Raw genomic sequence first — 16,861 nt, 5'->3', positions numbered from 1 at the left:
TTCAGACTGGAGGACTGTGACCAGTGGTGTGCCACAAGGATCGGTGCTGAGTCCACTACTTTTCGTCATTTATACAAATGATTTGGATCTGAACAGAGGAGCTATAGCTAGTAAGTTTGCAGATGACACCAAAATTGGAGGTGTAGTGGGCAGTGAAGAAGGTTACCTCAGAGTATAATGGGATCTTGATCAGATGGCCAATGGGCTGAGAAGTGGCAGATGGAGCTTAACTTAGATAAATGTGAGGTGCTACATTTTGGAAAAGCAAATCAGAGCAGAACTTACACATTTAATGCTAAGGTCCTGGGCCATACTGCTGAACAAAGAAATCTTGGAGTGCAGGTCATACTTCCTAGAAACTAGAGTCGCAGGTAGAATAGTGAAGAAGGCGTTTGGTATGCTTTCCTTTATTGGTCAGGGCACTGAGTATAGGAATTGGAAGTCATGTTGTGGCTGTACAGGATGTTGGCTGGGCCACTGTTGGAATATTGCATGCAATTCTGGTTTCCTGACACAGGAATGATGTTGTAAAACTGGAAAGGGTTCAGAAAAGATTTACAAGGCTGTTGCTAAGGTTGGAGGATTAGAGCCATAGGGAGAGGCTAAACAGACTGCGGCTGTTTTCCCTGGAGTGTTGGAGTCTGATAGGTGACCTTATCGAGGTTTATAAAATTACAAGGGGCATGGATAGGATAAACAGACAAACTCTTTTTCCTGGGGTGGGGGAGACCAGAAATACAGGACATAGGTTTAGGGTGAGAGGGGAAAGATATAAAAGGGACCTAAGGGGTAAATTTTTCATGCAGAAGATGATGCATGTATGGACTGAGCTGCCAGAGGAAGTGGTGGAGGGTGATACATTTAAAGAAATTAAAAGGCATCTAGATGGTGTATGAATAGGAAGGGTCAAGAGGGATACTGGTCAAGTGTTGGCAAATGGGACTAAATTAGGTTAGGATATCTGGTCAGCATGGATGAATTGGACCAAAGGATCTGTTTTCTTGCTGCACATCTCTGTGACTCTATAATTTAACATGGCCAATCCACCTAACCTGCATATCTTTGGACTGTGGGGGGAAACGCATGCAGACACAGCAAGAGTGCGCAAACTCTATACAGGCTATCCCCTGAGAGTAGAATCAAACTCAGGTCCCTGGCGTTGTGAGGCAGGAATGCTAACCAAACAGCCACCATGCTATCTGTACTCTTTGGAGCTCAGAAGAATGAGAAGGTAAAGGGAGGAGATTTTATTGAAACATATAATTTTTAGGGGCTTGACAAAATAGATGCTGAGAGATTAGTTTTCCCTGTGGGGAGTCTAGGACAAGAGGGCATAATCCCAGAGTATGGGTTTGCCCATGTAAGACAGAGATATGAATGAATTTCTACTCTCAGAGAGCAGTGAATCGGTTGAATTATTTATTGCAGAGAGCTGGGGCATTAAGTAAATGAAGTATAGATACATTTATAAAGTAAGGGATTCAAGGGTCATGGGTAAATGACAGGAAAGTGGAGTTGAGGATTGTGATAGTGTAAACATTACAACTTTAGTAACTGTTCATGGATTGAAAGGTGCAGCAATAACTCTGTCTGGAATACATAGTAAAGTGACAAGGACAACTGGAAGTGAAAGCAGTTAGCCATACCTGGGAAACAAAAAGTTGAAGAAAATTGTGTTATGCCACAAGGACAAATGATTGCCCTGCAGAAGACTTTAAAGAGTTGTTTGCAGAAAAGCGGTATCTTCAAACAGTCAATGTCAGTTGTAACAAGGAACAGAAAAACTATCGCTGATAAAAAGGCAAGCTGCATATTTGAAAGCTCCAGAGGAGTTGTCAATATTTTGGATGAAAGAATCTGAAGGATCATCTCAACGTGAAGCACTGAAAACTGCATAAAAATTCCACTCCAGGACTCTTCAGCAGCAGAACTTCGAAGAATAACATTGCATAAGGACTGAAACCTGGAAATAGACACTGTTGATTGGAATCGTAGCTAAATTCTACCATTGATCAGACAATAGTGAAGTTGTGGTGTGGGGTTTAACTTGCTTACTTGAGTCGTTTTATTTAGTGCAACATGCAATAAAGTTTAAATAATTGTTTCAGTATTTGACTGCATGGTTTCTTAATAACTAGTTGTCTTTGTGGTTCTTTTCCCCGACAACCACACTCTGGGAGGTCTCATTACTTTTCCCTTACATAGCTAGTGACTCCCAGGTATGATAACTGATGTTTAGGGCCTTCATATCCTTGAAATGAATCAATGCCCAGCTTACTAGTTGTCTGGATCCAGGAATCCATGCTTGGTTTCCTGACCATCTTCCATCCAGCAGATCTGCAGATGTTGACTCCTTGCGAGCTCCTGCATGCAGATCTGTTTCCTATTTCCTACAATCGTTCTACACTCGTTAAATTTAATTGCACACTTTTAAACATCACTAATAACTCTGTTTTATTTAAACTCACAGGTTTGAAGCTGCTTCAATCCTCAAAACCAGCTTACTGGATGAAGGCAGCAGACCACGTGGTGCCCACTACCCATCCGACCACCCCGGAAGAAGGCCAAGCCAGCTGGAGGCAGCCTATGTGAGCCCCAGGCTTGGGACCTGCTGGAAAAGGAAGGGACCCAAGAGACCTGCTCCAGGAAGGAGAACCAACACGAAATGCTCCTGGCCCTATAAGACGCCTGCTTGTCATAAAATCTCTCAGAACTTACCTGGACAGCAGCCCAATCACTTCTGCAAAAAACGTGGCTGAATCTGGAGCAACAAATCTTCAGCAACTGAAACCAGGAACTAACTGGACACATCGGAACACAAGCAGAAATTTACCTCCTCCACTGGGTCCTAAGCACTCTCCCTCCAGTTAAAAAAGACCACACAGTAAATTTCCTGCTATACTGGATCCTTATCAGACCCTCTGCAAAAATACACAAAACTGCAACCTACCTGCTCCACAGGGTCCTAGGAAGGATCACTGAACTGGAAGCAGTCAGAATTCACTCCACCAGACCACTCAAGTGTAAGAAACCGGCAAGGAAGCGGGGTACACACGCCAGCCTGTTAGTAAGACTGAGACTATGCAGTTTCAAGGCCCACTTTCCTAGCTTACTCCTAGCAAATATACAATCTCTGGAGAACAAGATGGAAGAACTCAGATCACGGTTCAGCTTCCAGCGTGAACTGCGGGACTGATGCGCACTCTGCTTCACAGAAACCTGGCTCAACCCATCCATTCACGACTGTGCACTTCAGGCTAATGGTGTTTCTATCCATCGTAGGGACCGTACAGCGTCCTCAAGTAAGACAAAGAGTAGAGGCGTTTGATTTTTTATCAACAACTTGTGGTGCATGGACATTGCAACTCTGGGCAGCCATTGCTCCCCAAACCTTGAATTCCTCACCATCAAATGCCACCCCTTCTATCTAGCACAGGAATTTAACCACTGCTATACTAACTGCTGTGTACATACTGCTACAAGCAAAGGTTGAGGAAGCTCTGGATGTGCTGTACTCCACCACTAACACCTTGGAGAGGGAACACCCAGAGGCCCTGTTTATTGTAACTGCCAACTTCAATCAAGCCAATCTAAGGAAGGTGTTGCCCAAGTACCACCAGAACATTACCTGCCCCACCAGGGGCCCGAACATTTTAGACCACTGCTACACCACTGTGAAGGAAGCCTACCGCTCCATTCCCCGCCTTCATTTTGGGAACTCCAACCACAATGTTGTATTTTTTCTCCTGGCTTACAGGCAAAAGCTCAAGCAGGAGACCCCCCTCACGGATACAGGTCCAGTGTTGGTCAGAGGCAGAGGATTAACTCCAGTGCTGTCTGGAATCGGCTGATTAGGCCATGTTCAAACAATCCGCAGATACCTTGGACAAGTACGCCACCACCGTCACAGGCTTTATCAGCGATTGTGTGGAGCACTGAATACCGAGGAAATCAATCTGGGTGTTCCCGAACAGGAAACACTGGATGAATCAGGACACACAGAACCTGCTAAACACCAAGCGTGAGGCCTTCAGATCAGGAGTCCCACTCAAATATAAGGAATCCAAGTATGAACCTCGCAGAGCCATTAAGACAGCCAAGGACTAATGCAGATCCAAAGTAGAGACCCAGATAGGCACCCGGTGACTATGGCAAGGACTGAATGACTTAACAGAATCTAAAAAGAGACAGTGCAAGATAGCAGGCGATGACATATCCCTCCCAGATCATACCAAAGCCTTCTATGTTGGTTGGCTTTGAGCAGAATTTCGGCAAAGAGGTAACATTTATTCCAAAAAGTCCTGACAAACCTATTCCAAAAGTCACTGCATCAGAGGTCAAATCAGTTTCCTTCGTGTGAATCCAAGGAAAACGATGGGACCAGACTGAGTACCAGGCCGTGCACTCAGAGCATGCGTACATCAGCTGGCAGAGGTCTTTTCTCGGACATCTTCAACCTCTCCTTGCAGATGGCCAACATCATCCCTGTGCCTAAGAAGGCTCATGCAGCATGTCTCAAGGACTATCGCCCAGTGGCCCTAACTTCGGTGGTCATGAAATGCTTTGAAAGGCTGGTCATGGCATTAATCAACTCCAGCCCCCTCACTATTCTTGACCCACTCCAATTTGCCTATCGGACTAACAGATCCACGTCAGATGCCATATCGCTTGCCCTTCACTCCTCCCTTGAACATCTTGACACCAAGAGCAGCTATGCAAGAATCTTACTCATTGACTACAGTTCAGCCTTCAACGCTATTACCCCCTCAAGAATGATTACTAAACTTAGTGATCTCGGACTAAGCCCCATTCTCTGCAACTGATTCCTCAGTTTCCTGACCCACAGGCCACAATTAGGGGACAATATTTCATCCTCACTAACACTCAACACTGGAGCTCCCTAGGGGTGCGTATTCAGCCCCCTACTGTACTCACTGTATACCCATGACTACGTCACCCCAAATACCAGACTAATGCCATTTGCAAGTTCGCTGATGACGCCACCATAGTTGGTCGAATCTTAGATGACAACGAAACAGACTACAGACGGAAGGTTGAAGACCTGGAAAAATGGTGCACCGAGAACAACCTATCTCTAAATGCTGGCAAAACCAAGGAACTCATTATTGATTTTTGTGGGAAGTTACTCATGCCCCCCCTACACATTAACAGCACAGAGGTGGAACAAGTGGAGAGTGTCAAGCTCCTGGGAGCGGTCATCCACAACAAGCTTTCTTGGACTCTTCATGTGGACGCACTGGTTACAAAGGCCCAACAATGTAACTTCTTCCTCCAGATAGCTGAGGAAATTTGGCATGACGGCAAATATCCTTACCAACTTTTACAGGTGCGCCATCAAGTGCATTCTGTCTGGATGTATCACTACCTGGTATGGCAACTATACCATTCAAGATTGCAGATGGTTACAGAGAGTGGTGAACTTGGCCTGGACAATCACAAAGGCCAACAGCCCATCTATAGAATCCATCTACCAGGTCCATTTTCAAAGAAAGGCCACCAGCATTCTCAAAGATCCATTCCACGCTGGCAGTGTTTTTTCTACAACCTCTACCATCGGGGAGAAGGTACAGAAGCCTCAACACATGCACCAGCCAGTTTTGAAAGTTTCTACACTACTGTTGTTAGAATACTGAATGGACTCACGAACTCTTAACAATCGCCTGTATCTGTGTCTTTTGTTTTTGCTGTTGTTTACCTAACTGTGTGATCTGCCTATATTGCTCACAAGACAAAGCTTTTCACTGTGCCTCAGTACACGTGACAATAAATTCTATTCAATTCAATGTGCTATTGTTACCGAAGTTTGATTAATGCCTAAAGATCTGGGAGCTCAGACTTTAAGAGGATTGACACATTTATGTTTTTGTCCCGCCAGGATATACACAATGCTGTCATTTTATTGGTAGCTGAACTCATTTATATTTCACAACCATACAAAAGAACAGGACCAACAAACCATCAATTTGGCCTTAAAGGTCAGCTTGGTGTTACCGCATGTGTTATGATCTCAGCTGATAGTACTGCTGAACAAGCCAAATCCCAGGATGAAACTGAGTCACTGAGATGTGGTTTCAGATTTTCTTCAGCAAAACTTCTTAAACTTAAGCAAAAGAATAAGCAAAAAATCAGGCTATCTAGATTCAGAACACAGTGGGAAAGATCCTAAACTGCACAGCAAAATGAAGTTTTGAGTCTTTTTGTGATATTATCCATTATAAATTCAGATCCAGGGAAATTACAACTCATACCTGAACTCTTTAGGACCATATTTATCTGACACCTAACAGCTCCTTGGCTTTGTACTGGGGACAATTTGCTAGTCTTTTCCTAACTTACCAGCATAAACTCTTCTGCAACTCTGAGATCTTAAGCCTTCTGAACTCTAATAACTTGCAGATTTCAAACCATACTCTCCTGATTTGACAGCTTGTGCAAAATAAACTCTTCTACTGCAGTGGATAAAGTGAGGACTACAGATATTAGTGATCAGAGTTGAAAAGTGTGGCTTTGGAAAAGCACAGCCGTTCAGGGAGCATCCGAGGAGCATGAGAGTCGACATTTCAGGCATTGGCGGGGGGGTGTGTGTGCTAGAGATGAATAGGAGGGTGGGGCTGGGGGAGGTGAAGGTAGCTTGGAAAGTGATAGGTAGATGCAGGTTGGGTGATCAGAGCAGAGGGTGGAGCGGTTAGGTGAGAAGGAAGATGGACAGGTGGGTCAGTTCACGAGGGCAGTACCAAGTGTTGGATCTGGGGTGAGGTGGGGGGAAGGGAGATGAGGAAACTGGTGAAATCGACATTGATGCTGTATGGTTTGAGGATTCCAAGGCAAAAGATTAGGCATTCTTCCTCCAGGCATAGGGTGGCGAAGATTTGGCAATGGTGGAGGTCCAGGACTCGCATGCCCTTGGCAGAGTGGGAAGGGGAGTTGAAGTGGTTGGCCACAGGGCAGTGGGATCATTTAGTGCATATGTCTCAGAGATGTTCTCTGAAATGTTCTGTGAGTTGGCGTCCTGTCTCCCCAGTGTACAGGAGACCACACCGATAGCAACAGACACAGTAGATGAGGTGTTTGGATGTTCAGGAAAATCTCTGCTGAATGTGGAAAGATCTTTTGGGACCTTGGATGGAGGTGAGGGGCTTGGGAGGGACACAAGTTTTAAACCTCTTGCAGCGGCACCATCCCACGCCCTCCACCTCCTCCATGACTTTTGTGACCTGGCCCCCAACACCTCATCATCACCATGTATAGCCAGTCCCTGTACACGTCCATCCATCACAGCAAAGGCCTCCAAGCCTTCCATTTCTTCCTCAAGCCAACCCAACCAGTACCCATGCACTGAAAGATTCATTCGACTGGCTAAACTGGTCCTCAATATTTCTCCTTTGAACCCTCCCATTTCCTTCAGACCAATGGGGTAGCCATGGGCACCCGCACAGGTCCCACCTATGCCTGCCTCTTCATCGGATACGTGGAACAGTTCATCTTCTGTAGTTACACTGGCACCATTCCCCAACTTTTCCAACGCTACATTGATGACTGTATCAGCGTCACCTGGTGCCACATGATGAGGTTAAACAGTTTATCACCTTCACGAACACCTCCCACCCTGACCTTGAATTCACTTAGATCATCTTGGAAAGCCTGCTCCCCTTCTTCAACCTCTCCTCTCCACTTCCGGCAATCGACTCAATACGGACATCTACTTCAAACTTATCGACTCCCACAGCTATCTGAACTACACTCCACCCCCCCACCCCGGAAAAAAATGCTATCCCTTACTCCCAATTCCTCCACCTCTGCAGTACTGCTCCCAGGAGGAGCAATTCCACTCCAGAACATGCCAGATGGCCTCCTACTACAAGGACCACAATTTCCTCTCCCACATGGTCAACAATACTCTCCAGGGCATCTCCTCCACTTCCTGCACCTCCACCCTTGAACCTCACCCCTCCAATTGCAACAAGGATAGAACTGTCCTGGAACTCACCTTTCACCCCACCAATCTCCAGATACAGCGCATCATCCATGATCATTTCCTCCAACTACAGTCAGATGCCACCATGAGATATATTTCCCTCTCCACTCTTATCAGCATTCCTCAGAGACCATTCCCTCCACGACTCCCTTGTTAGGTCCACACCCGGCCCACCAACCTACCCTCCACTCCTGGCACCTTCCATTGCCACTGCAAGAGGTGTAAAACCTGTGCCCACACATTCTCCCTCACCTCTATCAAGGCCCCCAAAGGATCTTTTCATATCTGGCAGCAATTTTTCTACACATCTAAACACCTCAGCTACTGTAACTGTTGCTTTTGATGTGGTCCCCTCTACACTGGGGAGACAGGACGCCAAGTCATGGAACGTTTCAGAGAACATTTCTAGGACACACGCACCAAACAACCCCATTGCCCTGTGGCCGACCATTTCCACTCCCCCTCCCACTTCACTAAGGACATGCAAGTCCTGGGTCTCCTCCACCACCAAATCCTAATCACCCGACACCTGGAGGAAGAACAGCTCATCTTCCGCCTTGGGACACTCCAATCACATCGCATCAACATCGATTTCACCAGTTTCCTTAACTCCCCTTCCCCCAACTCATCTCAAATCCAACCCTCCAAACTGGAACCATCCTCTTGAACTTTTCCACCTGTTCATCTTCCACCTCTCTGTTCCACACTCTTCTCCTACCTATCACCCATCACTCTCCACTTGCATCTACCTATAACCTTACAAGCTATCTTCCCTCCAGCACCCCCTATTTACCTTGCAGCAATTCCTCCCCTCCACCCCAATCCTGATGAAGGGCTTATGCGCGAAATGTCAACACTCCTGTCCCTTGGATGCTGCCTGACCTTGCTGTGCTTTTCCAGCTCCACTTGTTTCAACTCTTCCACTGCAGTGACTGATTCTGTGAACTGTCCTAGAAAATGATTTGGAGATGCCAGTGTTGGACTGGGTGTACAAAGTTAAAAATCACACAACACCAGGTTATAGTCCAACAGGTTTAATTGGAAACACTAGCTTTCGGAGCACCACTCCAAAAGCTTGTGCTTCCAATTAAACCTGTTGGACTATAACCTGGCATTGTGTGATTTTTAACTTTGTACATCCTAGAAAATGTCATTCTAGAACAGAAACTATATTTGTTTCTGACTCAATTCTCGTATTTTGTCAACTGAAATGAAAAGAAAACTTGCTTCTGAGTTGATGGCCTTATATGTGTTCTCGACATGAATAAAATCCACAGTATAAACATGATATTTATTCCATTAACACTCCCAAGCCCTGTATTGCCATCACCTGTTCTCTGAAACATACTGGATTAAGACATTGTGCCAGAAGGAACCAAATAAGTACCCATCTTCTGATCAAAAAAAATGCTCCAATTCTGTCACTGCAGACAACCATGTCAGCACTTAGGACTTAATGAGATTCCAACAAAATATTATAATAATGCAAGTAACTACATATTTACAGAAGTGCTAATTATTTAATGAATACCTATGATACTGGCCTACAGCAATTACCTTGAGAGTAAGTGAGTCTGTGGGACCTGTGGACCTGAACAAGAACGGTTGAAAGAGGAAAGTTATAAAAGCGGCTGAGGCTCAAGATCTACACCAGTTACTTTGGCAGATGGAGAAGCAGCAGGACCAGTGAGGATGCAACAGAGTGAAAAACAAAGAGTGACATCACAGGAAAACTGTAAGTTCATTAGTTGGTAGGAAACTGCTGTTAGAAATTGTCTGTAAATTGTTATAAATTTGAAATTTGAACATGTGGCTGATTTGAATTGAACTGAGAAAATTTGGGTAGATATAATAAGGTAATGAAAGTAATGTGAGGGACTAAAGAGAAGAACCTTGCATTGCAATGGGAGAGTTTAAAGTGAAATAAGTTTCCTTCTAAAAAGGGAGTAATTAACAAGCTTAATCTTCAGAGAAGTCATGGGAACAGAGCTCGCTTTAATGATATGCTCCACTTGCAATATGTGGGAAGTCACAGATGTCCCAATGTGCTAGAAGTGCATTGAGCTTCGGAGGTTCAGCAGGGAATGGATTTCTGAAGTATCTGCGACGCGTAGATTATCGTGGACAGCAGTGAGATGGTCACACTGTAAGGAAAAGCTGAACAGGCAAAGCAGATGTGTGATTGCGAGGTAGTGTCAAGGAAGGCAGCTACTACTAGTATGAATTAGTGATTGTCTAACTGACAGAAAACAGTAGGAATAAATGGGCTATTCTCACATTGGCAGGCTCTGACGAGTTAAGTACCACAAGGATCAGAACTTGGGATCTGTTTGTTAACAATATATATCAATGATTTGGAAGTGGGCACTAAATGTGATATCTCCAAATATGTGGATGCACAAAGCTAAGGGTTAATGTGTGTCGTGAGGAAGATGTAAAGCAGCTTCTAGAAAATCTGAACAGGCTTAATGGATGGGCAAGAACATAATACATGGAATATAAAGTGGAAAAATATTAGACTATCCAGATGTGCAGAGTATTTCTTGAATGGTAAGAGGTTAGAAAGCATAGATGTGAACAGGAATATAGGTTTTCTAGTCTATAAGTCACAGCTAACGAGCAGCAAACTATTAGGAAGGCTAATTAGCTTTTTTTCTGAAATAATGAGTATAGGACGAGTGAAGTCTTCCTTCAATTGTTTAACAATTTGATTGGGCAACTGGAGTACTGTGTACAGTTTTGGTTTCCTCATCTCAGAAGGGAATACCACAGAGCGAATGCAAAGAATGTTCATGAGTGCTGTTCCCAGGATGGCAAAACTGTCCTATTAAGAGCGATTGAGCCTGTGTTCTGCAGAGTTTTGAAGAATGAGAGTTTTTTCCATTAAAAATTACAAATTAGTAAAAGGTTTAGACAGAGTAGATGCTAGTAAGATCTTTCCACTGAAAGGGGAATCTAGAACCAGGAGGCACAATTTAAACGTAAGTGATATACCACTTAAGATTCAAAATGTTTTTGTACTCACAGGGCTGTCAACCTTTGGAATTCCTCACACAGAGGGTTATGGAAGATAAGTCTTTGAATATATTTAAATTAGAGCTTGACAGATTTCTGATCACTAATACTGTACAGCCTTATGAAGTTGGAACAGGCATTGAAATGTTTGATGAGTCATGACTGTATGGAATGGCAAGGCTGGCATGGCAGCCTGAATGGACTGCTTCTGTTTCCATGTTCCTAGGAGATGAAGTATTAGCATTGCAAGATGAATCTCTGAAAATAAAATTCAGTGATCCATATAAGATAGTTATGCAGGTGAGTAAAATTATTTATCTGACAGATCGTACTGATTGTAGGAAGAAGGATCAGTGATGTCACATTAACATTGCAGGAAAGAGGACAAGGAGGAGCAAGTGTGTCATGTGGTAAGAGTAGTGGTAGGATGAGTGACAATAATAGGTAGAAGGAATAGTAGACAGTTCACAAGGAAAACCTCCTATGATTTGACAAGCCTAGAAGTAAATACTGAGAAAATTAGACACTGTTTTCATATTTTAAGGAAGGTTAACGGAAAGATCTGGTAATATTGTAGAAATGTGTAAAGATGCACCTGAATACATGATGTGCACTTAGGAGAGTCAGTACTGATACAGCAACATTGTTATCGCGTGAGCCCAGTAAAGCTCAGGTGGAAACAGAGAGTTAGTCCATGAATTAATCTGGTAATTCAACCTAACCAAAACAAATGGAGTTTACTGGTAGTGTAGATTCGTAAATTGGATAGATCAATTAAAATTTGCATGGATTACAGAAAAGTAAATGCAGCCATGGAAACAGATTCATACTCAATTTCTCGGGAAGAAGATTGTATTGTTATGTTGACAGTGACTTGCTTGTGGTAAGATTAATTTATAAAAAGGTACAGCCAAGCGCTAATAACATCGAGGGCTAAAGATATATCTGATTTTATCAAACCAAACCATTGTAGCAATGTCAAATCATGCCATTTGGGGTTAAAAATGACCCAGCTATATTCCATAGATCAATGAATCAAGTCATAAATGTAATACTTAACTACATAGTTTATTTAGACAATGTTATAATATACAGTAACACATTTGACAAGTAAGTACGGCTATCATAAGACCTGTTTAAGTAACTGCAGTTAGCTGGCTTAGTAATAAATTTAGCCAAAAGTGAATTTGCAAACGCAAGTGTAACTTACTTGGGACATATCATGAGATAAATACTGTGAAGAACAGCAAAACTGAAGGCTCTCATAGAATTGTTCATTTCATCTATTTGAAAAATAGTAGCGTGTAAAGACCTCATCGTTCCTCCATCCAAAACATCTACAAAACATTTTTGTGTCTGCCTCTGCGCATGCATGTGTGTGAATGTATTGGGAGGGAGGTGATGAGCAGTTTACAAAGGAGGTGGCGATTAGAGTTTAAGTTAAATTATAGGGACTGAATTTGGTTTAGGTTTTATAAAGCATACAGAATTAAATCTTCACTCATGATCTACAACTCCGTTCAATGTTCCATTTAGTTGTATGTCTGAAGGATATTTTATCACTTGTGGAAATTGGTTTAGCTCAGTTGGCTGGATTGTGGGTTTACAGACTGGTGTGATGCTGATAGCATGGGTTCAATCCCTATTGCTGGTTAGAGGTTACCATGAAAGACTCTCCTTTTCCCTTGCCTCAGGCTAAATCACCACCAGTTGCTTCTCTCTCTGGTGAGAGAGCAGTTCCCATGGTCTAGTAAGACTATAGTGACACATCCACAACATTACATCATGTAGGAAACACTGAACAGCTTTTAAAATTATCAATATTGGTAAAATGGTACATGATCAAAAATGCTAAACTTCAAGGAGCACTACAATTAATTATTTAGAATTACAGAATAAAAATACAGAATTTCACCAGTTATTGATTCCACACAGAAAACCTACTGATACTAGTAAATATTTTAAACATACCGCAGTTATACAACTTGTTAATCTTCAAAACATCCAAGGTGGAAAGCCCTCGATATTGTCCAAGTTCAATGTTTGAATCATTTACTGGTACCATAGTAGGTTTCTTATTCTTGGAAAAGGCATATCTGCATTAAAGGATAATAAACTTAGTTACATTTCAGTCTTGTTTTAAATTTGATCTTCAGGGGATAGATTGAGTGGAATATGGGCTACGGTGTATAAGATCGTTAGTGCTTAAAAGGATGAACTAACATTAAAAGATTAACTTCACTCATAAGGATATAAAAGAATGTTCCTGTGAGGAGCTAATCAATGTTCTAAAGAGTTCTAATGTGTTTGGTTACAGTCCCTAAGTTGTTGCTCTCATGCCATGTGCATGTTGCTCATAGTAATGTGTACTCACTCTTAGGTTGAACCTGATGCAGCCTACATCCATGTACATTGATATTTTCTATGTGCCAACTTTTAACAATCCTCTTGACGCACCTCCGATCAACTTACAATATGCTTCTGCACTTCAATGTTACAGCTCAGAGCACAATATCAGCTATCATTGTAATGCTTCAGCAAAAGCATTTCACTCTCAGGCCATGCAACCAGCTCAAGGACAGGATAACAATGCATCTTTGGGCTGTTTGCATTCTTTCTCAGAGCTCACTCACTTTGGGCATATCTGGATGCGCAAAGCATCCTGCCTTGTCTCTTTGCACTTTGTCTTTCAGCTGGAGATACAAAGCTCTCAGTACTCCTCTACCATGCTGTTTAGCACAGACATCACGAAGCTTTGTTAAGATTGTTTGCAGTCCTCAATCAAGTCAAGTGAGATAGCTGTTGCTCAGGGAGTCCAAGCACAATAACTCAAAAAAGCCTCTGATATAAGTACAGGGTTTTAGAAATGGTCAGTTAGCACCTGGGACAGTCAGGATCAGTCTCATCTCCTTGTAAAGGGTCAGGAGCTCAACATCAGGCAGTCTACTACCTTTCTTGTCTCTTTCTGCACAAATAAGGGCTGTTTTCCTATGGAAATGAAAGATATCCAGATGATATGGGAAGACAAAAGTAGCACGGCAGTTACTTTTAGTGAAGGTAGATGGTGTCATGACAGAGCAAGTAGGCAGCGCACAGTGTTCGCAGGGTTAGAACTGTGGAGCATTCGGGTAGGTGAGAGCAAGCAATAAGAGTATTGGAGAGCATGATGCTTGCTGGGGGGTAGTTCAAGTAGTAGCAGAGATGGACTGAATATGAGATATCGGACAGAATACAGTGGCACATATGCTGACAGAGTGCAGAAAACTGGCCTGCTTCCTATTGACTTTTCTTTTCCTGTAACCTAATGCTGTAATGCTGCAACCTAAAACAGCATTGACCTAGGTGGTAATTTGAATTAGGCTGACATGGATTGGTGTTGTGACGTTCGTTGCCATTCCTGGAAAAGAGGACATCCGTCTCTGCACGCTGCTGAGCAAGGGCATCCAGATACCTGACCATAAAGTCTGGCATCAATTCTCCCCTCTGCACCATGTCTGGAGCAACTATCAGGAACCGTGAAGGGCAGTTCCAGATGGCTAGGACTTGCCGAAGTGCACTCAAAAGTAGCTTCTTTTGAAGAAACCACTGGTACCAGGGATGCTGGTCCATTCCAGGATATCTTGGCATTGATGAATTGTTTTGTGTACAACAAATGATAGAACAGGACTAGAATTTGATGAAAGGGGCACCATGCGGTGGGGTAGGTAGTTAAACAATTGAGTTTGGTAAGATGAGATGAGAAAATATGCTTGACCTTGTAAAGAGAAACCCTCAGTGAAACTCACCAAAAAATGAATGCTACAGAAAACATAAGATTCAGCCTATTATAACAAGTTATTAAATATTATGCAATATCATTTGTACTCTATCAGAATTGAGACCCTCTTTTGCAAAGAATTTGTGTGGGCACCCTTTCCCATGTGGTATCAGTAACTTAGACTAATTCCAATAAGAAGAATCGGTGGTGATGGATGTGCTCAAGATTTCTCAGCCACACAATGATAACATGTTGGCACCTGAAAATACACTAGTAACAGTGGCCACAGCCTGAATAAACTTTCAGGTTTACAAAAGCCACAGTGATCTGAAAAAAGCTACAACCTTATAAAGAAAAAAGAAATTAAATTAGAAGATTATGAGTGTCTCTTTAAAAATCCAGCTACTCCAAAACACGAGGTTTTGTGAATGCAGCAGCCATTTGTTACATACAAGCGCACAGGAACAAGAGTAAACCCATTGGCCCTTCACCATTCAATAAGATCATGGGGTCATCTAATTTTAACCTCAACTTCATTCACACAACAAAAACACTAATTGCTGGAAAATCTCAGCAGGTCTGGCAGGATCTGTGGAGAGAAATCAGAGTTAACATTTCGGGCCTAGTGCCAGTACGGTCCTGAAGAAAGTTCACTTGTGACAGTCGTCTTTGAGTTAAGATAAGCATTTCTGGCATAATATCTTTATTTGAGAAGTCTGACTCATTTGATCCTGCCATTGAAGGCTGAGCCCAGTATGTGGAAAGAATGTGGTATTTTCTCCAGGCAAATCACATTGGGGCAGAGGAAAAGCAACGGGTAATTTTTCTGACAGATTGTTGGCCTACAGAATATTCCATTCTTGAGCGTAACTTTCCCTGAGGCACCAGATTAAAAGCCTTTCAAGAGTTGATGGTTTTAGTTTAGGAATATTATGACCACAGCTTCCTCTAATTCTGAGGCTATTGGATTTTTCAGCAGTTTGAGAACCAGGCAAATCCGTATCAGGATTTTTGATGAGGTCAAGGTGACTGGCAGAGGTATGTGATTTGGGGTTAACACTGAATGAAATGCTGAGAGCCTGTTTGGTATGTCAGATTAATGACATATTCTGGATTAGTGGTGCTAGAAGAGCACAGCAGTTCAGGCAGCATCCAAGGAGCTTCGAAATCGACGTTTCGGGCAAAAGCCCTTCATCAGGAATAAAGGCAGTGAGCCTGAAGCGTGGAGAGATAAGCGAGAGGAGGGTGGGGGTGGGGAGAAAGTAGCATAGAGTACAATGGATGAGTGGGGGAGGGGATGAAGGTGATAGGTCAGGGAGGAGAGGGTGGAGTGGATAGGTGGAAAAGGAGATACGCAGGTAGGACAAGTCCAGACAAGTCAAGGAGACAGTGCTGAGCTGGAAGTTTAGAACTAGGGTGAGGTGGGGGAAGGGGAAATGAGGAAACTGATGAAGTCCACATTGATGCCCTGGGGTTGAAGTGTTCCGAGGCGGAAGATGAGGCGTTCTTCCTCCAGGCGTCTGGTGGTGAGAGAGCGGCAGTGAAGGAGGCCCAGGATCTCCATGTCCTCGGCAGAGTGGGAGGGGGAGTTGAAATGTTGGGCCACGGGCCAGTGTGGTTGATTGGTGCGGGCGTCCCGGAGATGTTCCCTAAAGTGCTCTGCTAGGAGGCGCCCAGTCTCCCCAATGTAGAGGAGACCGCATCGGGAGCAACGGATACAATAAATGATATTAGTGGATGTGCAAGTAAAACTTTGATAGATGTGGAAGGCTCCTTTAGGGCCTTGAATAGAGATGAGGGAGGAGATGTGGCCGCAGGTTTTGCATAACCATGCAAAAGCACCTATTAGCTGAAGCCCAACGAGACTTCAAACAGGCACTACAACTGGCTTTGTAATTAGAAATGCAGAAAGTGCAGCATGTGAGCTAAAGGGTAGTGCAATGGAAGTCGTCACTCTTGCCTGTCCGACTGAACATGGGGAACACTACTTAAATGCAGAAAATCATCCATGGCATATCCTGAGCAGAGTGACACTAACTCAGGCCACAGCAAAATCCCAGATCAAAGCCACGTCTTGGCCAAATGGCTAAAAT

The 16,861-nt window shown here is 43.4% G+C and overlaps 1 protein-coding gene across 1 annotated transcript in view; it reads right to left on the bottom strand.

The window, feature by feature from the left end:
* The window catches only part of LOC140493868 (high choriolytic enzyme 1-like), a 76,301-nt gene that overhangs the window by 23,334 nt on the left and 36,106 nt on the right, over positions 1 to 16,861 (bottom strand). Inside the window, exon 5 of the mRNA XM_072592861.1 lies at positions 12,983 to 13,107. Within this exon, the coding sequence (XP_072448962.1) occupies positions 12,983 to 13,107 (125 nt within the window). The remainder of the gene's footprint in view (positions 1 to 12,982; positions 13,108 to 16,861) is intronic.

Source organism: Chiloscyllium punctatum, chromosome 22, assembly GCF_047496795.1.
Source record: "Chiloscyllium punctatum isolate Juve2018m chromosome 22, sChiPun1.3, whole genome shotgun sequence".
In the NCBI taxonomy this organism is placed as follows: Eukaryota; Metazoa; Chordata; class Chondrichthyes; order Orectolobiformes; family Hemiscylliidae; genus Chiloscyllium; species Chiloscyllium punctatum.
This window is presented reverse-complemented; position numbering and strand designations above follow the sequence as displayed.